This window comes from Siniperca chuatsi, linkage group LG18, assembly GCF_020085105.1.
Source record: "Siniperca chuatsi isolate FFG_IHB_CAS linkage group LG18, ASM2008510v1, whole genome shotgun sequence".
In the NCBI taxonomy this organism is placed as follows: Eukaryota; Metazoa; Chordata; class Actinopteri; order Centrarchiformes; family Sinipercidae; genus Siniperca; species Siniperca chuatsi.
The window spans coordinates 1,611,160-1,634,660 of NC_058059.1; the positions used below are offsets into that span (position 1 = coordinate 1,611,160).

A 23,501-nucleotide genomic window follows, 5' to 3' on the forward strand; every position below is an offset into this window, starting at 1 on the left:
CTCGGACAGGCTTTCCAGCTTACAAACAGAAAATAAATCGATCACTATGATCATCCCTACAAGACATAGTGAGGCCTATGGTGGAAGGATCAACATCCCTGACCATGGTGCAGGTGATCAGGATGAGCCGCAGGACTGACAGCCTTCCTTGCGTACTGTATACAGCAGGTTTGTAGGGGATCTGTAGATTTGCATTTGTGTGGTTCTAACTAGAAGCAAAGAGGTAAAGCCAGCCATGACTCATCTCTGACAGCAGTTTTCAAGTCAATATTTGTGTAGTTGACAAAACAATCTCACCTCAAGATCCATTTTACTAGCTGTTCTGGAGCTTTGGATCATATCACATGATCTTCATCAGCAGATGAAGGTGGCTGTCCGTCGGTCCTCCCCTTTGGTCCAGACTGAAATATCTCAACAACTGTTGGATGGATCACTATGAACTTTTGTTCAGACATTCATGATCCCAAAGGATCAATCGCTGAGCCAACATGAGGCTGAAATGTGTGGATTTGACTGAAATGACACTAAATTGTTAAATCCAAAATGGGCGAGAAGTCCTAAAAAAGCTCATGAAAAATGGAAATTTGAACATGTATATTTCCATGACTACTGGGCAAACTCCATCTGCTGATGAAGATCATGTGACATGGTAAATAGCTCCAGATCAGCTACTAAATGGGCTTGGAAGTGAGCATGTTTTGTCAACTGTTTTTTCCAAGGTCAAGAATGAACTTTGAAACTAAGTTTTTGTGTAGTTATAAAACCATGATCACAAATTTAAAAAATACTTTATATGGCATCGTTAGTTTGATGAACATTATTTAGTGCCACTCGTGCTTCTCAACTTCATTTTCTCTTAACTTCTTTCTGCACCTTTTCTTCCTGTCCTGCTTTTGTGGTTTTGTTGCGGTGTTGTAAAAATTGCAATTTTCTATAAATAATTAGATCTTTTCAGTAAAGTTATCGACCTAACTTGAACCATAAAATAATACACAGACTAAGGTCATTTAGAAAATAACTTCATTTTAATCAAATGCATTCAGCAGTACATTAAATCAGTTTAACTGAGGCCAGCAATTACACTGTAAAGCCATTAAAGAAACATAAAGATATGTATACATTTCTAATGGAGAAGTAATCATATCCTGTTTGTATTGTTACATGCTGTATATCGTTTTAATGAACATAGAGCCAATTAAACTTGTGGTGTATAGTCTCTGCTCAGCAGAAGCTTTCTATTCCAGATCAATTCTCTGTAAAGAATTTTCAAAAACATTTATCTTATGGACATTCTCTTAAAACACATTTTTCCCTACCCAAAATGTTTACCCAACAACTAAATAATTAACAACCCATGTATTGTGTATTTTTAAAGCTGTGATGGTGCAGAAACTGCAGTGGTTAGTAAGGTCTTTGTATAACATAGATGTGGGGTCACTGAATGTAGTAATCAATCAATAGTGTATTCAAAATAGTCCTTTGTGGGCACTGAGTCGAAGATGGCGCTATCGAACGGGCTCTCGGTCGACCAACTGTCCACAGGAAACCAGGAGTCGTACCAGGAGGTTGTTGTCTCTGTTTTGGGTATTGTTGTAGGGGTCGTGGTCGTGGTTGTTGTCGTTGTAGCAGGAGTGGTACGGCGGGCTTGTAATTTCTGCTGACGCAGTATTTGCAAACGCCTGAGTCGCCGCCGCCTGAATCGCAGCCGCCTGAGTCGCTCTGTGTTCTGAGAGTTGGAGTGACTTTCTGTCCCTGCGACGGTGCTGGTGAATCCCACTGTGCTGGCTGCAGTCGTTTTCACTACGTTTGCTTTGGGGACAAGTCGAATGGGCCTCTTGCCGTGGAGTGCCATGATTTGTTTGATGCGGTCCCAGTTGGATTTGGCTAAGGTGAAGCTGCATGAAGTGGCTCCAGAGTCATAGCCCACCATGCATAGTCTGGTCTGAGGTGTGTAGCCATCAGCTTTGGCGGTCACCCTATACTCTCCAGGATTCAACAGCCGCCAGTAATCACCACCTACAGCTAAAATGAGTGACAGAAATTTTGGAGAGGTCACTGGTTAGGATCTGAAATTCTTTAAAAATGCAAATAATGAAAAAGACTCAGCATTGTTATCCGAAATATACATATCATGCAAAGTATCTTTGTTGTTGTATCCAATATACCAGTTTTGACATCATGCCGTATTCCCTCCACAGATATAGTGACATTAGGCAACGGACTTCCCTCCACATCTCTCACCAGACCCTTTATCCCTCGATGAACCTGCACAGGAAACAGCATGTCATGCCTAAAATCCCAGTTCCAGCCACAGTATGGTCTATGTCAATTTCAGTGGGACACAACAACTATAGACGAGACTTTAAAGCCACTGTAATTAGAATTTTATGTGATTGTTTCATCTTTCAAATTATTCTGATGGCACAAGTTTTTATTTAAGAAGAATGAAACAATTCTTTCAGCCCATTAATCTGTGTCCCTGGGTCAGATCCGTGGGGGGAGGGAGGGCATCATCAATGTTCAAATCGTACACAATGGCTGTCAGTGATGCGCCATTGAAATATAATCCAGGAAAGACGGTTTGAGTAAGAGATCCATGAGTTTGAAGGCTCATCAGATGCCAAAGCACTGCACAGAGATTTATATTTGTCACAGTGACAATCATTTTATCTTTTGTCAAAACTTTTGTGAAGTAAAAATAAAGCATTCAGGGAACAAAGTCATCTGCCAGGAATGTACGCTTGCACGTATTTGACTGGCCAACTGCACCTTGCCGGAAAGACGTCAGTGCGGCAAAAGTTGAGCCAGGTTCAACTAATTTGCAGAAGCCATCTGCGTTGTCTATCACTCAGCCCCCTAAAAGGTAGTTCTAGTTTCATCCTTCACAGAGCACAGTGGCCAGCTTGTATTCAGAGCAGTTACAATGGATTCCAATGGTAGGAAAAAAATAGTAGTCCACCTCTACAATGTTCTTGTGCATGCTCAGTATGCTCCAAACACTCATTGTTTTGCTTAAATATGGCTAAGTACACTGCTTCTGTGTCATGCTATCCCCATGACTGGACTACCACTCAGGAAAGTGGGCAACAGTCCGGGAGTGCCCCAACAAGAGCCCACAGCTTGGCAAAAACCTTGAGCAGTGGAGGCTGCCACCACTGGAATCCATTGCAACCAATATTATTCTAAGCTGACCACACAACTTTCCATATGAAGAACAAGAATTTGGGTGAAGTGTCCCATTTTTAAGAGTCAAACTCATACTTATCAGTCCAGTTCTCACTTGTTCAATGAAGGACAACAGAGCCTCGCGGTTGTTCTCCCACTCAAGAGGCAGTTCACTTTCATGGGGAAACTTGTCACAGCCCAAGAAGATGGACAGCTCAAAGCAGTTGGTGTGCAGGTAGCTGAAGTCATTCATACCTGTGGAATAGGATGACAGAGAGCTTCAGAGGAGGGATTGATAAAGGATCAGTTCACACCCCTACTTACACGGAGTGGTGCCGAGCTATGCAGATGGTTTTTATTTAATCTGTCCAGGTATCCACCGCTGACACGTCTGCCAACACCTTACTACAATGGAGGTTAATAGTATTTCAGATATGATGCTCACTACATCAATACATGACATTTGAAAACTCAACAGCAAAATATCTTTCCCCCCACCAAGAATGTGTGGTTTCACAGGATAATTCGTAGATCTCGCTGTCAACAGGTTTCATTAGGAACTCTCTTCTACTGAGCGAGGAAAGTACTGAAGCTGTGAAGTCTGTGGATTATCCAGAGTAACCAGGAGCATGTTGCTGTTGAGTTTTTCATTTCTCAATTCTTGGAGCACCACAAATGTAATTCCATTCACTTCCACTGAATTGGATTGGCTACAGCAGTCTTGGCAGCAAGATCTGAAAACCTCGGCAATGTGGATACCACCAGGATTGGATTGCCAACCGGGTAAAGCGGGTAACTGCCCCAAAAGCCCCAGAGTCACTGTGTGTTAGCTGCTTTTTGGTAATTTGATTACTTGCAAATTTGTTTTGGAAAATTGCAAAACTAAAGTACAATATCTGGATCAAAATCTAGTTCATACAGTGCTCGCATGGTGCAAATTCCTAAGTTGTTTCATTAGACCACAAACTAAAGCCCAAATCCACACCACAAGGGTTGGCGTGATGTAAATTTCGTCATTTGCCTATGTCCGTGAGGATCCACTCGGGCATGTGTAGACTGTACAGTATGTGCTGACAAACGTGTGAACGCATCCATGTATACACCTAATAACATATAACCAGAACTGCTTGCACGCCTATGTTCATTTTCGGGTATTTCCGACCCTTAACTGACACACAGAAAACCTGGGGCCATGTAGTATTCCAGTATAGCAGTACTGATTGGTTGGTCTAAAATATAATAAAGCTGCCACCATTGTACTTGATGGGCACTAGAAAGCCACAGGTACCCAACAGTAAGTTTTTGCTCTTGGGCCCCCAGACAGATTAATCTGTCCCTGGATACCACCAGGGATAAGTGGGATAAATAATTATATTATAGTATCTTTCTCTCTCATTTTGTTGTTTTCTTCTAATCTTGCCTGCAACGTTCTACTCTTGCTTTTCATATCCTTTTGCTTTGTTTCTTTGATGCTCACTGTGTCAACACTTACTGCCCACCACTGGCTTCCAGCTGGCTCTGTTGGTGATGCCTTGTCCCCCAGTGATATCATCCCCATGGCAGGAGCCTCGGTAGGTCTCTGTCATGGTCAGATGGCTGTGGGCATATGACATCGCCAGCCATCGAAACATGGCGTCGTCGGGTGTCTCCCTCAGAGCGCCCTCGTTCTGCCGCTGAATGCGAGCCCACGTCTCCTCGTTCATCTCAGCATTAGTTCTCCAACGACGGCTGTCGGTTAACTTTAACAAGGGATTATAGGACAATTAGTACAATTGCTGAGGTAATCTATATGTTTATTTGGTTCTTCTTTGTAAAATAGCCTTACAGAAACTGGTGGACGCTGCATGTCAAAAGGGTATGCGACCAGTTTTTCTCCTCCTTGCAAATTAGCTCCCAGTACAAACGGGTTGCGGTCCATCCAGGAAATGATGGCTTTTGTCTCAGTAGCAAGCTATACGAAAAAGAAGCCGAGAAATGTCAATACATTGTGTAGGATTAAAGTGGTAAATGGGCCCTTGGTGGTATAAAACAAACTCACAGAGCCATTGAGGAAGTTTTCTGGGAGGGGGATGTGATGATTTGGCACTATACGAGGGACCCAGCCTCTGTCTTCGGCTCCCCACAAGACGCTGTTGAGGTCTGGGAAATTCTGGAAGATGTCGTAACCTTCTTCAGTCCAGTGGCCCAGCGCCCAGTTCCCCATCTCCGAGCCCTGAAAGACAAGAAGGAGGACCACGTTAGGTCTCAAAGAACAGTTTAAAGGTGTTACATACGTGCATAGCATTTTAGCATCAGTAAATATCTGAGAAAATTTGCATTAACAAATTCGCCTTCTTCAAAAAGACTAGCCAGCGTTTCTTTATGGCTAATGTGTGGTTTATGGAGAAGACAAATAGGATGTGAAGAGACATCAGCATTCATTCAGATTTATGGAAAATGTCTTACATTTACCAACCACTACCATTAAAGGAGTGCTAGGTTAACTAAGGCACTGAGACAGATTTAAAAGATGGTCAAGCTCCAAAAACACTGCATCTCCTACACTTCCCATAATGCAACTCCGTTTTGTCAGACTCTCCACCTGGTAATTCAGTTCAATTCAACTTTATTTATATAGCGAAGTTATCTCATTGCATGGTGAGCAGGTCTAGACCGTACTCTCTATAATGTTAATTACAGATACATCCACCATGCTGGCAAGAAAAACTTCCTTCTAACAGTTAGGACTCAATTTTCCTCCGCTGCCATGTTAGGTTTTGAGTGAGGGAGGGAGGGAGGGTAAGCGCCCACATTGGCCACATTGGTCAAACTCCACGCCCCGAGTTTGTAATGCAGGCTTTCTGTTAAAAGTTTGAAAGTCGAATCTGAGATAATCCTGTCGACATGAACTGTGACATCATCAGGGTTATTTTCTCAGATTTGTCCAAAAGAAGACACACACAGGCTGGTTAGTTGTCCCCATGACCTGTAAGCCAAATGTGTGAAGTTGGTGGAGTGCTCCTTTAACAACAACACTGGTGTGACTGATGATACCAGTATTCTGTAGTTAAACCAAAGTTTAGCATTTAATGCTAATTAAAAATGCTACAGAGGAGTTGTGTAGTTTATGTTCCAGGCCATATCGCACCATCTCATAGGCCAGCTCGTAAGCGTCAGGGTTGAGTGAAGGCACCAGGTGTATTCTCACTCCGTCCACCAGGCGGCGCACTCTGGGGTTTTCATCATTGTACTCCTTGCACAGAAACTGCATCAGCAGGAGAAGAAGCTCTCGACCCAGCGCCTCGTTACCATGGAGACCGGCTGTGTACCGAAATTCAGGTTCACCTGGTGACAGTGGAGCCAAAGGAACAGCACACGGATAAATTAACACCAACACAGGTGACTTTATTTAATGACCTTCTGTTTGAGTGATGAAGAGCAGGATCAAGTGAGGTGTAAATGTTTACACTGCTCTGTAAAGACGTGCACATTAAATCCCAGGCAGTACGTTATTCAAACTATACACCTTATACTTCAGTGTAAGTGTCAGTTTGCAGACAGACTTTCTTCTGATACATGAAAACACATCAACACAACACACACATTTGTCAATTTTGCCATTCAAACTATATTGGCAGAGTTGTTCCTTGTAAACTTCAGTGTGTCAGTTTGCAGACAGACTTGTCAGTTTTATTTATATAGCCCCAAATTGCAAACTATTAATTTGCCTCATAGAGATTTACAGTCTGTACATATACACCCCCTCTGTCCTTAGTGTCTCTGATCTTCAAAGTTAATGTTTCCACCACAACAAAACCTTGTGGCTCAATATGCCGGTTACACTACAGTTTGTCTTTGTTTTCTTACATTTTTAAGGCACTTTTGCCTTAGTTAACTAGTATGCAGTATGGGGCAGACAGGAAATGAGGGGAAAGAGAGAGTTGGGTGATGACCTGCAACAATGGTCTCTAGCTGGACTCGAACCTGTGACGTTGCAATCACATGACCAGTGTCTTAAACCCCTAAGGCACCAGGATGCCCTCTTTTTCTCGTCTTGTAACATTTTTGGCAACCTTTCACCACATTAGTGGTCCTCAAACGGGGGGCGTAGAGTCATTGCTGGAGGGGTGCACTCGACCAGGGGGGAAAATGTGGAGCGCTTCTGAAGTCCAACGAATGTGATTCTTGTAGAAACACTATGAGCGCTCTGATGGTGGCGACACCGTGAAGATTCAGGTTCGCAAGATTTATTCAGACAGCAAAAGGACGTGTGAAGTTCAAGGTGCTCAGATTTCTCACAGGAAAGAAAAACTCACTCAAAAAAGTCACTCAAATCCAAAATATCACAACAGAAATCCAAAATATTTCAGAAGTCAACAGAGTTTCCATGCAGTTTGGTTGAAATCTAGAAATAAATTGGTTTACGATTTCAGTTTAGTTCAACTTGCATGTTTTGTTAATAGTTTGGACTCTTCTAATATTCTGTGGCTGGAATCTGTTTAGCAAATGAGACAAAACTCTCATCACATGAATCCTGTGTGTTTGACTGAGCGGTGTCACTTTAACACACACAGTATGTTCTTTAGCTGTCTGTCTCGTACCTGTCTCATGTTCTCCGGGGTTGTCAGAGATTTCCATGGCGTACATCTTCAGGCCCTGAGAGCTTTTACCAATGTTGTAGATCCTGGTGATGTTGGGACACTCTTCATTTATCACCTTCATCATCTGGAAGACACAAGAAGAAACTAGTTTGTGATATCGTTCTTTGCAGAATTATCAGTTAATAGGGCCCAACACAGGTTTGGAAACAGACCTGTCTCATCTCCTTGTAGTTGTGGTGTCTGAAGTCCAGGTCATCTGAAGGGGTGACTTCATTCTCACTGCGGTAGCTGCCTGAAAGTTGCAACACGCTGATAGTAAACTAGATTTTCTGCTGCTGAGAAGATGTTACTGCTGTGTCTTTCCGGTGTAAAGCTAAAGCTAAGTTATGGGAAATGATGGAAACACTTGGCAGTTATTCTGTGATGCAGTTAAACCATTCTAACTCCACATTTGTTCAGTTTTTTCTCCCAGTGGAGGGTGAGAAAACTCTGTGACTAATGAGGTCATGAAACCCTTCAAAAACCTGTGAAACGCTGAAAACTGCGAGCTTTAAACAAGGCTTATAGTCGCTGAACATTTTACATGTTGGAGATGTGACATTTACTCCTGACAACAGATTAGGTGGGGGTGCTGTGAGGTTGTTTTCTGTGATACTGACTGGGTAGCTGACAGGCCAGGATCTCAGCTCTGAGACACAGGCTGCCGTTCCAGCTCTGAGGCAGGATGCGGATGTAGCGCGCTACCACAGGCGTAGCAAACTGGCCCATCACCGGTGTGTCCCTGTCCACATTCCCATAGAACAACTGCAGGAGAGGGTCACACAGAATAGAAAAGTAAAGTTGTAATCATTCAGTATCTGGCTGTTATCTGTATTGATTCATTTCCACTCACCCATTCAGCGTAGCCATCGTGCAGCGTCGTCCAGTCCCGACTGTCGTTACTGAAGGCCACAAAGTAGGAGGACACGAAATCCTCACTAGGAAGAAAATGAGATGAATCAGTCCATATTTGTACTGATCTGTATGGAAGCCCATTTAAAATACTTATGGTATGTCAAAATTATGACTTTTTAAGGCTGCACTAATCAATATTTTTATATGACCGACTGATCAGAATCAGAATCAGCTTTATTGCCAAGTAGGTTTACATATACAAGGTATTTGCTTTGGTATTTTGTCTGAAACAGATGGTGATGGAGGAGGTGAGGATGGCCTCAGTGATGGCGGTGTAGAAGTGCACCATCATTGTCTTTGGCAGATTGAATTTCTTCAGCTGCCGCAGGAAGTACATCCCCTGCTGGGCTTTCTTGGTGATGGAGCTGATGCTCAGGAAGCGGAAGGACTCCACAGTGTTGACAGGGGAGTCACACAGCGTGATGGGGGCGGGTGGGGCAGGTGGGGCTGGCTTCTTCCTGTAATCCACAACCATCTCCACTGTCTTAAGAGCATTGAGCTTCAGGTAGTTCTGGCTGCACCACGTCAACAGGGGGTCAATCTCCCACCTCAATCTCCCCCACCTGTATCCGGCGGACTCATCCCCATCAGTGAGATGACCCCAAACAGCAGACAGGCGCAGTCAGTGCTGAACATCCGCATCAATGTTTCGCAGCTGCTGAACATAACCTGCAGCTAAAGAGCCAGATGTTTCCCTCAGGCTCTGAACATCAGCCTGGTTTCCAGCAGCAGCTGTTTTCAGTGATAAAGCTGTGAAAATCTGAGAGACCTAGCAGAAAGAGCCGGACTGCGGACATAGCGGAGCATCATCAGGAGATGTTTCCCTCAGCAGCTGCTGGAGACCAAACACAGATGAATGTGACGTCCATCAGGAGACGCAGACACGACACCAAATGAATGTTCGTTTTGCTCTGTAACTGCTGGATGTGTAAATATGCCAGTGTTTGGTAACACGTTCACCATATCAACTTTATAAAGTCATAATACATATATTATGTTTACAGCTCGTTGTGCTGCCCAACAAACAAAATGAATGCAGGTTGTCAAGATTCTGAAATTTACAAAGTGAGAAATGAGAAAATTTAGACTAGTTTCTCATAATCTTTTACATACCATAGGTTTTTTTTTTATGTCAATCCAAACATTTCATCTGTCTTTCGTTTCCTTAGTTCCATAGTTCCATAAACAGACATACAGAGTGCCAGAACCATGAAATCACACCAACATCCAAGCATGCATTGTATGAAGTGAAGTTTAAGCAGGACTCACTGTTGCTCTGAGTTTCTTCCCTGAGTGATGACCCCAGTGAACTCCACCTCTCGGCGGGCATCAATCTGAAACCAGTGGTTACTCTCTTCTGGCTCTGCACACCACGCACCGCCGTACAGATCCTCGTCATTATCAGAGCCCTGCAGATGACCACAGCTTCTCGTTTTCCATCCAAACTTGTAAACAGACAACTGCTTTGACTCCTCATTTTCCCAGCTTTCCTGATGAATGCTGGGCTAAGATGAGTTGTACGTCTACCTGCATGTTGAGTCGTCCCCTCTGAGCCGTGAAGCCATGGTGAGACTGAGAGGAAGCCAGCAGCTGGTCGTCTTCCACCCGGTGAGACTCCAAACCCAGAGGAGGACACTCTGAGAGGAGAAGCAAACAGTAAGACAGCATGGGTTTGACAAATGCTCCAGAAAGACTCTAATTCAAAACAGTCAATGGCTTCATTCTTGGGTGCAGAGATGCAGTCGTTAACGAGTCTGTCAAAAGCATTTTTTCTTTTGAATGAAAACAGTAGTTTAAAAACAACGTAGTGGATTAACAAATACACTTGTGTTTCTGACACTTCTTGACTCTCTCTTTCAGAATTAAAAAAGTCAGAAACAAGAGGACAAAAAGGAGCAGTACTCCTCTTACTTTTTGGTTTAGTCGGCACGGAAATCTGCTTCAGTCTCTCCTCTTCCTCCTCCTCCCACTGCTTCCTCAGCCGCTCAGCTTCACAGCGTAATTACAAAACAGTATGTGTCAAAACATGTTTTCACATGGACCTTGCTCTCCAGCCAAACACCACCACACAAAATATTTCCAAATGTGCTCCTACAGTACACCTTCATTTCCACTCATACATTCCTCATGTTTCCTATCTAAGATGTGGGTCCGTTTAGTCTATTTGAGTTGATGTCTTTATGGTCGTCCATTCAGAAAACAGTTTGGATTTCAGAGTAGATTTCTGTATTTTTTCATTTGCTTTTACTGGAAATATAGAGACCAAACTGTTTTTAAATCAGTCACCTCCCTCCCTGCCTCCTGATTTCATCATAACACCAGCCAGCTGTTGTCTGAGCTTTATATCAATCCACAACAGGACACTAAACAGAGCAGTTGTGGGAAGTTCTTCCTCCCGCCTCTCTCTCCTCTAGCCCTGTTTTTCTTATCATTGTCATTAATAACAAACCACTGAAGAATTAAGAATAAAGGAAACATCTGGTGTTATTCTGTATTTTCCTTTCTGTCAACAAATCCCTTAAAAGGACCCAAACCAACACTGTGTCCCCGGGCCCATTGGTTCCTGCTGAAGATCTTTAAAAACACCTCACAGATATATAGTTTCATGTTTAAAAAGGCTCAGTCATTTCCTCAAACAGCTGCTCGCTGTAGTTTTTATCAGACTAACAGGAGGAAACAGAGCATCTGTTGGGGACTATTTCCAGCGGCGGATGAATCCACATGTGGTGCTGTAGTGAGTGTTTGGGGCAGCAGGACGGTGTGTGTGTGGGACTGAGTCAGAATAAACTACAGTGTGTGTGTTCATGGTGATGAAGCAACATGTCACCCAGTGCAACAGAGCGGCTCACTGATGTGTTTTAATAGTTTCTGGACAACAATGGCGCTCTATGACTCAGAGACCATAAGAAAAATATAGAATATAACCAGATTTATCCTTTCAGACATTTTTCTCCTGACCAACGATTTCCAGAAAAGGAAAATAAAGACCTTTTTCAGCCTTTTCTTTTCGAGCTCTCTCCTCCTCCTCTTCCTGTTTCTTAGCGGCCACTGAAGGAGAATCAGATACAGAAAACATCTCATTGCCGTGATAAAGAACTGCAGCACACATAAAGCTCGTTTAGTTATTGGCAGGAAGTTATCGTAATGATGGACGTACAGTCAGCGTAATCATACTCTTCATACCAGGGGCCGACAAACGGGACGGTGGCGGTTTCCTCTGAAACAGAAGCAAATAGATGATTACAGCTGGACGCTTTTCTTTATTCCACGATGATGCTCAAGGACGTTAATGGACATAGTGTTTAGTGTTGAATAATTTTGGATTAACCCTGAACTTTGATCTCCTGTCAAACATAAAGTTCACCGTGTTGGAACATAATCATATAAATATATCTTCTTTACAATTGGCAGATTATGACCACCTCTCCTGAGTTTAGACAGATTAGTCCTGTAGACAGGGCTGAGAAAAACAGTCTGCGGTTCTTACACTGAGCGTTATTCTAAACCTCATCATGTAAACCCTGAAGATCCAGATCCTTGAGTCTGAGGTTAACCTGAAATTAAATGTATCTTGGATTTATATCTCCATGATTGTACCAACATGTACCAATATGATAACCAGCATTCATTAAAAATGTGTTCAACCATACAAACCATTTTTACAATGCTATCTAACGTTTATCTGCCAACTTACCAAAAAAACCCCAATTAAACCCAGTGTCACAAACACAACCTCATATTGTATAACAGAGGGGTACCTGGGATATACATGATGACCTCAGTAGTTGTGACTTTTTTGTTGTCAGGGTGTCCACCAGGCACCTCATCTGTGAAGGACACATTCTGTATTATCATCAGAGATGTGAGATGATGAAGATTGTATAGCAAAATGTCTGCCATCACATAAAAAAGAAACCCCATAGCAGAAACTTAATCAGCACAGAAGTTGATTGTCATTATAGGGGAAATAAATCTGCAGGAAAAATTCAATAAAAGGGACTAAAATAACAGAAATATTCTTCTGTGCACTCCCTCCTTTACATTCTTTGTTATTTACCCAGTAGTCTTTATTTGCTTGTTGAAAACATTTAACATTTGAAAACATCTGTTTTGTGCAGAACAGCAGTATCCTGCTCTGATTGCGCCTCCATGTGCTACTACATAAAATCTCCCATTTTCACAGCTCTCGTCATAAAAGGCTTCATAAAACTTTTGGCTCTGATTGAGAAGATGTTGATGAAACCTACGTCTGGCATCCCAGTCAGCGTCCGGCTCTCTGAGAGTTTTGGTTGGAGGCGTCGGCTTCTTGGAGATGTCAACTGCATGAAAGAGACCCGGAGGCAGCATTAGTTTTATACAGCGGTGGAATGTAACTAAGTGCATTTACTCTACTTAAGTACAAATTCCAGGTACTTTACTTGAGTTTTTCCATTTTATGCAACTTTACACTTCTACTCCACCACATCTCAGAGGCAAATAATGTACTGCTCTGCATTTATTTGACAGCTTTAGTTACCAGTTACTTTACAGATTACAATTTTTCATCCCCTACCCATTTGGTAATTAATCTGAATCTGCAAAGTAACTAGTAACTAAACCTGTCAGATAAATGTGGTGGAGTACAATCTTTGCCTGTAGAAAATAGTCGAAAATGTACCTCAGAATTGTACAGAAATTGTACAAAAAAGTACAGTACTTAGTTACTTTCTACTACTGTGCGATAACCACAATGTGATAAGTCTCTGATCTTTTCTAGCATTTATGACTGCAACTTTCTTTTGTGAGAAACCACTAAAACCAGTTCAGGGACCCGTGAAAGTCTCACCCAGGTCTGGCTCAACAGGCTCTTCCCATCCAGGCCCCACAGGGGTCGCAGGTCGAATCACTGTGAAGATCAAGTCAAGAATTAAAAGGCTGGAGTCCCATCAGACCAAATACGTACAGAGAAAGGCTGTGTAATATTCATACTTCATTGCCAAAAAGACTTTGAAGGAATTTGAAGCATCAAATCATTTCAAGATTTGTGACGACCTTTTCTGAAGAAACATTTATTTGTAATGTGTACGTTTATTCATCTACAAGTCATCTACAATATTCAGGTCAATAGTAAAATTTGTAAGTACCTTTTCCTCAATATCAAGAATATACATCTGATTTCCTTCCCTCTTAAAACAATGAATTTATAATAATATTCTATATAATATAATACATAATGTGTACATACATGTGTCCCAGCCCAGTTCTTTCAGCAGTCTCTCCTCTTCCTCGTCCAGAGAAGGACGCCTGCTGTCTGGCTGCACTGTGGTCGTTGTCTTTGGTTTCTTGGTGGCTTTGGGCGCCTTTGGCGCCTTTGGCACCTTTGGCTTCTTTGTGGGTTTTGGTGGTTTAGGTTTTTTGGTGGGTTTTGGTGGTTTTGGCTTTTTGGTGGGCTTAGGGGCTTTCTGCTTCTTTGCTTTGGCTTCTTTTTCTGCTGCTTTCTTTGCCTTGGCTTCAGAGAGAGGAGTCAAAAGAGGAAAACGTTCAGTTATTTGAAACCAGTCATTTGTGTGTGTGTGAGTGTGTGTGTGTGTGTATACATGTGTGACATAGAGTATGTCACATAAAGCAGCTGTGTAGCTTCTTTATACGTTTTATTGTAGTGTTATATGAACTTTTATTGCCAAATGTTTCTCTTCAGTTTTTCTGTTTATATGTTTGTTAGCACAGATGTATTTACAGCAAACGTCATACTGTACCTATAAAACAAGTTAAAACTGAAACTTGGACAAACGGACACAACACATAAACGCATCAGGACCTGGTTCTGAAAGAGAATTCAGTCAGCTCACTGATTTGTTTTGGTTAGAGACCAAATAAGAAAGCACTCAGAGCGGAGACCATTGCCAAGTCTAATAATCTCCCCAGACAGTCAACACTATACAGTGTGCATGACGGAATAGTTATATAAGAGTAGACAAAGTTTGATCTGATGTTAGAGCGACAGGAAAGGTCATGACGTAAATCGATTTCAAAATCAGTAAGGTATTTTCCTCCCGGGAGCACGCCTGCACTGTGAAATCCAATCAGTTTAATTAAATCAACTCATCTTTTCTCATTAAAAGAATTTATAGTTCAGCATTTTGGGAAATAAGCTGGGTTGTTTTCTTTCCGAGAGTGAGAGGAAGAAGAAGAAGATTGATACCACTCTCGTGTCTATGCGTTAAATATGAAGCTCAAGTCAGGACATGATTAGCCTAGCTTAGCATAAAGATTGGAAACTGTGGGAAACAGCTAGCCTGTCCAAAGTTCAAAAATACACCTATCAACACCTCTAAAGGACAGAGCCAGGCTAGCTGTTTCTCCCTGCTTCCAGTTTTTATGCTAAGCTAGGCTAACCCGTCCTGACTCCAGCTTCATACTTAACACACAGACATGAGAGTGGTACAGATCTTCTCCTCTGACTCTCTGAAGGAAAGCGAATAACATATAAGAAATCACTGTTAGTTAGTTGACTGAATGTCAAACTGATTCTTTACGTAACTCATCAAATGAATTTGTTCTAATGATTAGTCAGAGTGATGCATGAGGGAAACTGCTTCATTAGTGAAAAATACCCACAACTGGTCATCGAGCCTAAATAAGAACTCTCAACTAACTAAACAGGTAACCAATTTAAATATAAATAGGTGGTTTCGTGATGAACTACATGAAATATTACAGAGAGGAGATCTTCAAAGGGCTTTAGGGTTCAGTTTTTTAAATCCACCATGGTTATGCAACCATCATCAGCCTCCAACGCAGACACAGAGGGCGGCTTGTTTTCTTCTGCTAGACGTGTTTCCTGATGTTCCACCGGTCCTTAAACACAACAATCCCTCCCAGCCAGTCTATTGCTCAGCCCCGGTGTACTGCTCAGCCACTTTTCATTTCTGTCAGTCACCTTTTCTTGGCATTTCTGTGACTGTACACAGAAATAACATTTTACAACATGACATTAGAGTGAAGGGAGGTTTTTGAATTTCTTAAATGCTCCTGATCCAGTGTTCGGATCAGAGCTAAAAGCTTTTCCTGTTTTGTTTAAATTCTGGTTTCATGGCAGATGGTTTCTTTGCCAAATGATGTGTGTGATGGTAACATACAATCATAGCTGGATTACCAACCAGGCAGAGTGGGCCCCAGACCCCCACAGGCCCCAAAAGTCCCAGCTTCACTGCATGTCTAATGGTTCTTGGTGATTTACTGTAATTGCTCATTTGTTAGGAAACTGCGTCTGTAAAAATCAAATTTAAGACTTTAATTATTCAGTTTATATTGTGCTCATGTGGTTCATAGTCCACATTCAAGATTCAAAGGGCAATATTTACAGCAATGCATGCAGTAAATGTCATCAAAGTAACAGCATTCATCCCTTGATTGGTTCCAAAAATCTGTGCAGAAAAAGGCAACAAGTAATGTCCACACTCTGAGTGAGCGTAAAAATATGATAAAGATGTTGCTTGCTCAGCAAAGCTTCCCTGGATAAACAAAGCTTGAAAGAAATGAAGAATTGTTTTGGGTTTCGGGTTTTGTTAATTATGGCCTTTTATGTAACTTAAATCAGCCACACATGAAAATCTGGCTGCTAGGCTTGTGGTTTTGCTTCACGGAAAGTTAACATTCAGAACATCAGTGCCATTGCATCAATGCTACTGAAAGTGGGCCCTCTCGTAAATCCTGTCCGCTCACTTGTGGAAAATCGTAGTGGAAATATTTCTGCTGTTGCTCAGACTTTGTATTTTTCACAGATGTGTCTTTCTTGTAGACGTAATTGAGGCACATGCCTCTCTCACGGTAAAAGCTCATTTTCTGATCATTGTGCTCGACAAAACAAGCTGCTAAAACCTTTACAGTTGTGTGCACAACCTGTGTTCCTGGCAGAGAAAGCAGGTCATGTAAGTAGTGGTCAGGCTGCCAAGAAAATGTCAGACCACCGACTGAATCACGCAAGTTTCTGCGCCATCATCTCTGAGTCACTGAGATATTTTCATCAAAACAAAATCCCCAACCCTTCTGCTACTTTGGTTTTGGAAAGTAATTCATGTGGTAAACACACAAAAGCTTTTGTGACTATGCAATGAAATCTCTGGACCAGTTCAGAGAGATAGAGACAGAGCACTAGATAACCCAGTTCAAATCAAGTGTTTTCCTGCCTCAAAGATTGATTGCAGCCTTCCTGTCTGTGTATCCTCAGCGTCTTGGCTGAAAGCTCAGAGCAGAGCAGAGACCAGGAAAGCTCAAGAAAAGTCTGATTCAGACTTGTACATTTCTGCCCATAGACGCTTAAATTCAGTCAGATCGTCTGTAGCCGTACCATGGCTAAGTGTGTTTGTAGAAGCTCCTTCTTACCTGCCTCAATTTCCTCAGGTGTTTTCTTCTTCTTTGGTTTTGTCTTCAGCTCTTCCACCACTTCAGCAGGCTCATCAGACATTTGGACGCCCCCCTCCTCCCCCTGTCTCCTGTGCTTGACCAGCCCTCGGGTTTCTCTCCCCTGAATCCGGCCTCCGTGGAGTTTGTTCTCCCTCACGTCTTCTCGAGCACAGACCAGGACGCAGCAGCACAGAGTCAAACCCACCCAGACCACCAGCGCCTCGGCTCTCATTTCTCCAGTGGAAACACAATGCTGACTCGAATGAAACAGACCAGACGTGCCTCAAGAAAAGCCCTGAATCTCAAACTGTTGTAGAAATTACTTTGGGTTCACAGTAACCAACATCTGACCTGCAGACGCACAGATCCAGCTGTCTCGGGTCACCAGACTTTGAGCTCCTTAAGAAGTCTCAGAAGACATGTAAGAGATGCGGTCTGAAGAGAACAAAAGGATGAGCTTGTGGAGAGTTTCTTCCTCTCTGATGACGAGTCAGCGTGGAGAGAGGAAGAAAATGTTGGGGCTGGACGTTTTAAAGCAGCCTCCTGGTCGTGCCGGAGCCGAGGAAATGCATCTGTCTGGAGTGGATTTTCAGCAGCAGCAGAGCAACACACCTCCCTGCCTCGTCCTGCTCCCTCCTCCTCCTCCTCCTCCTCCTCTCCCACATACTCCTCACTCACATCTCTCCCTCATGGCCCTTCACCCCCTTTTCCCCTCACCCATCTCTGAGCAGAGGGGAGGAGCATCTGCCACATGTGACATTCCTACCAGGGAGGAAAGAAAGAAAGAAGAAACAACATTAAAGAAAGGCATTTTAATCTGGTTTGCAATTGTTCATAGAATGACTAGAAGACAATGAGTGTAGTTGAAGTGGATTAGACCTCAGAGAGGAAATTAAATGATAGAAAACGTAACTTGAAAGACATTTAAAACAAGCTGTCCTGACTGGCCTCCTACACTCAAGAGATACAAAAAGTGAATAGGAGGTTGTAAACAATGTGGGCACAAAGTAGCAACAGATGTTGTTTCCTTGGTTAGTTGTATCAACGTTTGGTAGTTTTAAACATGATTATGTAACTTATGAGAGAAGAAAGCACATTCTTCTTTCTACAAATGGAAAGTTGAATTCAAAAGCGATTAAATGCGCCCTTTTCTCAGTTCATTGCACTCAGGGGTTTTGCTTCTGCAGCCTTACTTGCTCTGGTATGACCGGTAGCTTATGGTGGCCAATGTTTAAAGCTGCATAAATGATGTTTTGGGCAGCAGAACAAGCTGAAAAACGCAACATTGACATACTATTCGCTATAACAACTTTATCAGCTCATGAAGTTGTTATAGCGAATGTGCTAGCAAATCATCTCATCTGCTGTCACTCACCTGTTTCCCATCCACCAATATATCTACCCGGCGCTCCACTGCAGTCTTTGCCAGATCGTCCGTTTGCACTCGTGGTTCACCGTCTCGGCCTCAGATCCTGAGTTTCTTCCTGCATGTTTTCTGACCTGCCGACTAATTCTGTGATTCCTTGTATTCGGGTTCAATACTCAAGCTTCGCCTGAACTCACCGGCTCTCCAAGACGATTCCTGTTACGGATCCACTCCAGCCAGCTGTCCTCGCTCTGCCTGCCTGCTCTCCCGAACTGCCTTCCTCGCTTCTCGGATCACTCCAGCTCTCCTGGTTACCCACGCTGCCTTGATCCTATAAATAAAGACTTTACCACGTAACTCTCTGTTAGGCCGTGCTTTTGGGTCCAGAATCTCCGTGTCACATAACAATCTGGCTCTTTAGCTGCTAAATGCTCCACTATGTTCACCGGCTAGTTGCTAACTGTGTCTGTCAGCTTGTCTGTGTTGAGGGCTGTAAAACCAAAACAAAGAGCTGAAAGAGACAATAAAGTTCTGAGGAGCTGCAGATTCAGGTGATAATTCTCTTTTGGTTTTTCACTACGAGCGACCCCCTTTAATATTACACATAGTCATATAATCCATTGTTCATATATGAATACTGATTAGCGTAGCTTTAAAGACTGACTTCAGCAGATTAATAGTGAAGTGTCTATTGTTAATGAGCTCAGAATACACGTTCACCTTCAGATTAGTCCAGATTCTAGTCGTAAAAATCAAACATGTTAGGTAACTGTGATGGCTCCGACCGGTCTGATGTCCGGTCTGGAGTCCCTCTGCAACGTAACACGTCCTGACTGTCAGTATTGGCCCGCCTTACCAGAGCAGAAAATCAAGCATCATGGCCAAATCTGGATTATTATTAGCCCTTGAATCATCCTGTGTGTTCCTACAGACTCAAAGGGGCCTGTAAAACACATATGAAAAGTTGAAATGATCGGCTGTTGAAAAGATGTCTTCAGTAATATTATAAAGTAATACCTAGATGAAGAAATCGTATTACATAACACTTTTCGATTTGGGTCTCGGTCACTAATGGGTCACACAGCATTACCTCAATCAGAAAAACTGTTACCAGATGTGAGGGGTGAAGTATTTATTCCTGGGTGAACAAACTGAGTCATGTTATAAAGTTGGCTGAGGACATTCTGTTCTGCCTGGTCATCTCGCTTTCAGCAGATTAATTAACAATAAGACAATTAAAGACATCAAAAGTGCTGCTACTATTCACACAATAAAGAATACAACCAAAGGTTTCTGTGATAAAAGAACAAGGCTAAGACTACTAAATGCTAACGCTAGCGTGGCAACATACTCACAGTGACCATGCTAACATGGTGATGCTCAGCAGGTACAATGTTCACCATCTTAGTGTGTGTGTGTGTGTGTGTGTGACAATAGCCTCCTCTATCTCCCATTTTGTCCAATCGTCCACTTTGTTTTCTTTTGCCTCCATCTGTTTCCATTACCTCATCGATGGAGGTGGCTTCAGATCTGTTGCGCTCTAACCAGCCTGCCAGGAAAAAGCTGATGATAACATGATGTTTCATCTTCTTAACATGTTTTCAGGGCATTTATTTATTGAATAAAGAAACTCAACAATTTGTTGCACCTGGAAAAAAGTCGATGCTTAATCAGTTATTTTTCTCCTGATGTTTATGCTTCTTTGTTTTCCCGACAGTATTGTTTTGAGGTCTAACGTGGCTTTTAAAAATGATTTATAAATACTTTGCTGATTTGTCTCATTCACCACTATGGATGGACATCTTGGAGAGTTCAGAACCCCTGACATCTGAGGATAACAGTCTGTGCTAAATTACATACAGATGTGCTCGGGCGCGTGTGTGTGTGTGTGTACTTGTACTTGCTACACAGTGAGGACTGAAACATGTTTTTTTACCTACAGAGTGAGGACGTTATTGGAAAGTGAGGACATTTTGGTCGGTCCTCACAACTTCAAAGGGCTGTTCAAAGGTTAAGCCTTGGTTTTAAGGGTCAGGGTAGAATTAGGTTATGGTTATGGTTAAAGTTAGGCATTTAGTTGTGATGGTTAAGGTTAGGGGCTAGGGAATGCATTATATCAATGACGGTCCTCACAAAGATAGAAGTACACGGATGTGTGTGTGTGTGTGTGTGTGTGTGTGTGTGTGTGTGTGTAAGAAAGAGATTAACGCAGGGAGTTGTTCTCTTACGTGTGTGTTTGAAAAAGGCTACTTAGAATGAGTTTAACGTGGCCAAGAAAGTTTTGGATGGAGTTTACCGGTTAGGCTGTCCACTCCAGACCATCTGTTCATATCTGTCAGACACACACACACACACACACACACACACACACACACACACACACACACAAAGACCCCTCTAACCTCAATCTGAGACCAGTTCCACTGATCTGAAGCCATTAGCAGGGTTCACGGGGTTTTATTTTACAATGCGACTCTTTTATCTGAAATCTGGACCCTGTTATTGATCAGATTTTAGGTGAAAACAAGCAACTTGTTTTAGAAGATACATGAGGTCCCCTGTTTCTCTATGTAATAATTCAATACTTGTGTAGCAATGACTTTGGTGATCCTGCGACTTTTCCTCTATAGCGCCACCAGTAGGTCAAAGTCTTTACTTGTTAAAATGTAGGCTAGCTGTTTTCATTACTGCCAGACAGAGTCCTGATTTTACATCACACTGATGCATCTCCAACATGGAGCCTAACTGCACAACTTAAATCAAATCACAGTTTGGAAAGAAATGAAAAAATAAAACGTCTTTATATGTTTCTTTAGATTTATGCTTGTATTTGTTCCAACAAGTTATCTGGATTTAAAAACTGTATCTTGTGTGAGGGTCAAAAAGGCTTTCTGTTGCCTCGGGGCAAGTAAAGGGTTAAATCAATATGAAATAAGACACAAGGAACAAACGAGAACAACTGCAATAAAAAATGTTTATCAAAATAAGTTATAGCATAATTACATTAGAACATATTTAACGTTTCTCATCCATTTTCCTTTCCTAAACTCAGTCCTGTTCGGCACTTGATGATGATACATGATGATAACAGTGCCATATTCTGGAGATGCTCAGTGCAGCTTTACGCATCATGTATAATAATGATGATAGGGCGCCAGCGGCAGTGGCGCAAACAGCTGGAGCGGAGCGCGCTGCTGGCAGTAAAGAGGCTTGAAGGTCAGAGGTGAGCAGCCGGCAGGATGTGAGGAGAAGCACGATGTGAAGCCGCGATCCTCCTCTGCCTCCTTCCCCTGCAGCCGCTCCTTCTTCCACTTGGTGCGTCTGTTCTGGAACCAGATCTTGACCTGGGTCTCGGAGAGGCGCAGGGCCGAGGCGATGGTGTGCCGCTCCAGCACCGACAGGTAGTGGCACCTCTGGAAGCTGCGCTCCAGGATCTGCAGCTGCTCCAGGGTGAAAGCGGTGCGCATCCGTCGGCTTTTAGCCTTCGACCTCTGAAGCTTCCCCGGACACGGAGCCTCCTCCTCCGGGCTGCAGCTTTCACCTGCCGCGGGATGCTGCTGCTCGCTGGGTTCAGCTCTGGGAGTAGAAGCTCCTAAAAGGGAACAGAAATCCACGAATAAATCAATTTATGAATTGAAGGTAACAGCTGAGCAGGTTATCTACTCTCTCAAACAGGAACTTTATCAGCTCATGAAGTTGTTATAGCGAATAATGCTAGCAAATCATCTCATCTGCTGTCACTCACCTGTTTCCCATCCACCAATATATCTACCCGGCGCTCCACTGCAGTCTTTGCCAGATCGTCCGTTTGCACTCGTGGTTCACCGTCTCGGCCTCAGATCCTGAGTTTCTTCCTGCATGTTTTCTGACCTGCCGACTAATTCTGTGATTCCTTGTATTCGGGTTCAATACTCAAGCTTCGCCTGAACTCACCGGCTCTCCAAGACGATTCCCTGTTACGGATCCACTCCAGCCAGCTGTCCTCGCTCTGCCTGCCTGCTCTCCCGAACTGCCTTCCTCGCTTCTCGGATCACTCCAGCTCTCCTGGTTACCCACGCTGCCTTGATCCTATAAATAAAGACTTTACCACGTAACTCTCTGTTAGGCCGTGCTTTTGGGTCCAGAATCTCCGTGTCACATAACAATCTGGCTCTTTAGCTGCTAAATGCTCCACTATGTTCACCGGCTAGTTGCTAACTGTGTCTGTCAGCTTGTCTGTGTTGAGGGCTGTAAAACCAAAACAAAGAGCTGAAAGAGACAATAAAGTTCTGAGGAGCTGCAGATTCAGGTGATAATTCTCTTTTGGTTTTTCACTACGAGCGACCCCCTTTAATATTACACATAGTCATATAATCCATTGTTCATATATGAATACTGATTAGCGTAGCTTTAAAGACTGACTTCAGCAGATTAATAGTGAAGTGTCTATTGTTAATGAGCTCAGAATACACGTTCACCTTCAGATTAGTCCAGATTCTAGTCGTAAAAATCAAACATGTTAGGTAACTGTGATGGCTCCGACCGGTCTGATGTCCGGTCTGGAGTCCCTCTGCAACGTAACACGTCCTGACTGTCAGTATTGGCCCGCCTTACCAGAGCAGAAAATCAAGCATCATGGCCAAATCTGGATTATTATTAGCCCTTGAATCATCCTGTGTGTTCCTACAGACTCAAAGGGGCCTGTAAAACACATATGAAAAGTTGAAATGATCGGCTGTTGAAAAGATGTCTTCAGTAATATTATAAAGTAATACCTAGATGAAGAAATCGTATTACATAACACTTTTCGATTTGGGTCTCGGTCACTAATGGGTCACACAGCATTACCTCAATCAGAAAAACTGTTACCAGATGTGAGGGGTGAAGTATTTATTCCTGGGTGAACAAACTGAGTCATGTTATAAAGTTGGCTGAGGACATTCTGTTCTGCCTGGTCATCTCGCTTTCAGCAGATTAATTAACAATAAGACAATTAAAGACATCAAAAGTGCTGCTACTATTCACACAATAAAGAATACAACCAAAGGTTTCTGTGATAAAAGAACAAGGCT

At 42.8% G+C, this 23,501-nt stretch overlaps 2 protein-coding genes and 1 long non-coding RNA gene across 3 annotated transcripts; 1 reads left to right on the forward strand and 2 right to left on the reverse strand.

The window, feature by feature from the left end:
- Positions 1–1,006: 1,006 nt before the first annotated feature.
- Positions 1,007–17,729, reverse strand: aebp1a (AE binding protein 1a). The gene is made up of 21 exons (XM_044174547.1): positions 17,064–17,729; positions 13,924–14,187; positions 13,525–13,584; positions 12,947–13,018; positions 12,458–12,526; positions 11,857–11,916; positions 11,688–11,747; positions 10,611–10,688; positions 10,227–10,336; positions 9,969–10,108; positions 8,638–8,722; positions 8,405–8,549; positions 7,958–8,037; positions 7,746–7,869; positions 6,293–6,489; positions 5,204–5,377; positions 4,991–5,116; positions 4,658–4,904; positions 3,281–3,420; positions 2,166–2,265; positions 1,007–2,022 (listed from the first exon to the last, which is right to left on the reverse strand). The coding sequence occupies exons 1-21, from the start codon at positions 17,314–17,316 to the stop codon at positions 1,451–1,453; spliced, it is 3,156 nt and encodes a 1,051-aa protein (XP_044030482.1). The 5' UTR covers positions 17,317–17,729; the 3' UTR covers positions 1,007–1,450.
- Positions 6,433–10,683, forward strand: LOC122865723. Its single transcript, XR_006375533.1, has 3 exons — positions 6,433–6,543; positions 10,185–10,355; positions 10,560–10,683. It is a non-coding gene; the product is annotated as an uncharacterized LOC122865723 (long non-coding RNA).
- A 3,191-nt stretch (positions 17,730–20,920) lies between the features above and the next one.
- LOC122865538 (homeobox protein pnx-like) lies at positions 20,921–22,048 on the reverse strand. Its single transcript, XM_044174114.1, has one exon. The coding sequence runs from the start codon at positions 21,915–21,917 to the stop codon at positions 21,579–21,581; it is 339 nt and encodes a 112-aa protein (XP_044030049.1). The 5' UTR covers positions 21,918–22,048; the 3' UTR covers positions 20,921–21,578.
- Between the last annotated feature and the right edge of the window lie 1,453 nt (positions 22,049–23,501).

What these genes read in the sequence shown, in the direction of transcription:
- aebp1a (XM_044174547.1), bottom strand. Translation starts at nt 17,316, where the DNA reads ATGAGAGCCGAGGCGCTGGTGGTCTGGGTGGGTTTGACTCTGTGCTGC. An exon ending in AGAACTGGGCTGGGACACAT is followed by an intron (nt 13,585 to 13,923) that starts GTATGTACACAT and finishes TGATCTTCACAG; the next exon opens with TGATTCGACCTGCGACCCCT. An exon ending in ACGATGGCTACGCTGAATGG is followed by an intron (nt 8,550 to 8,637) that starts GTGAGTGGAAAT and finishes CCTCTCCTGCAG; the next exon opens with TTGTTCTATGGGAATGTGGA.
- LOC122865538 (XM_044174114.1), bottom strand. Translation starts at nt 21,917, where the DNA reads ATGCGCACCGCTTTCACCCTGGAGCAGCTGCAGATCCTGGAGCGCAGC.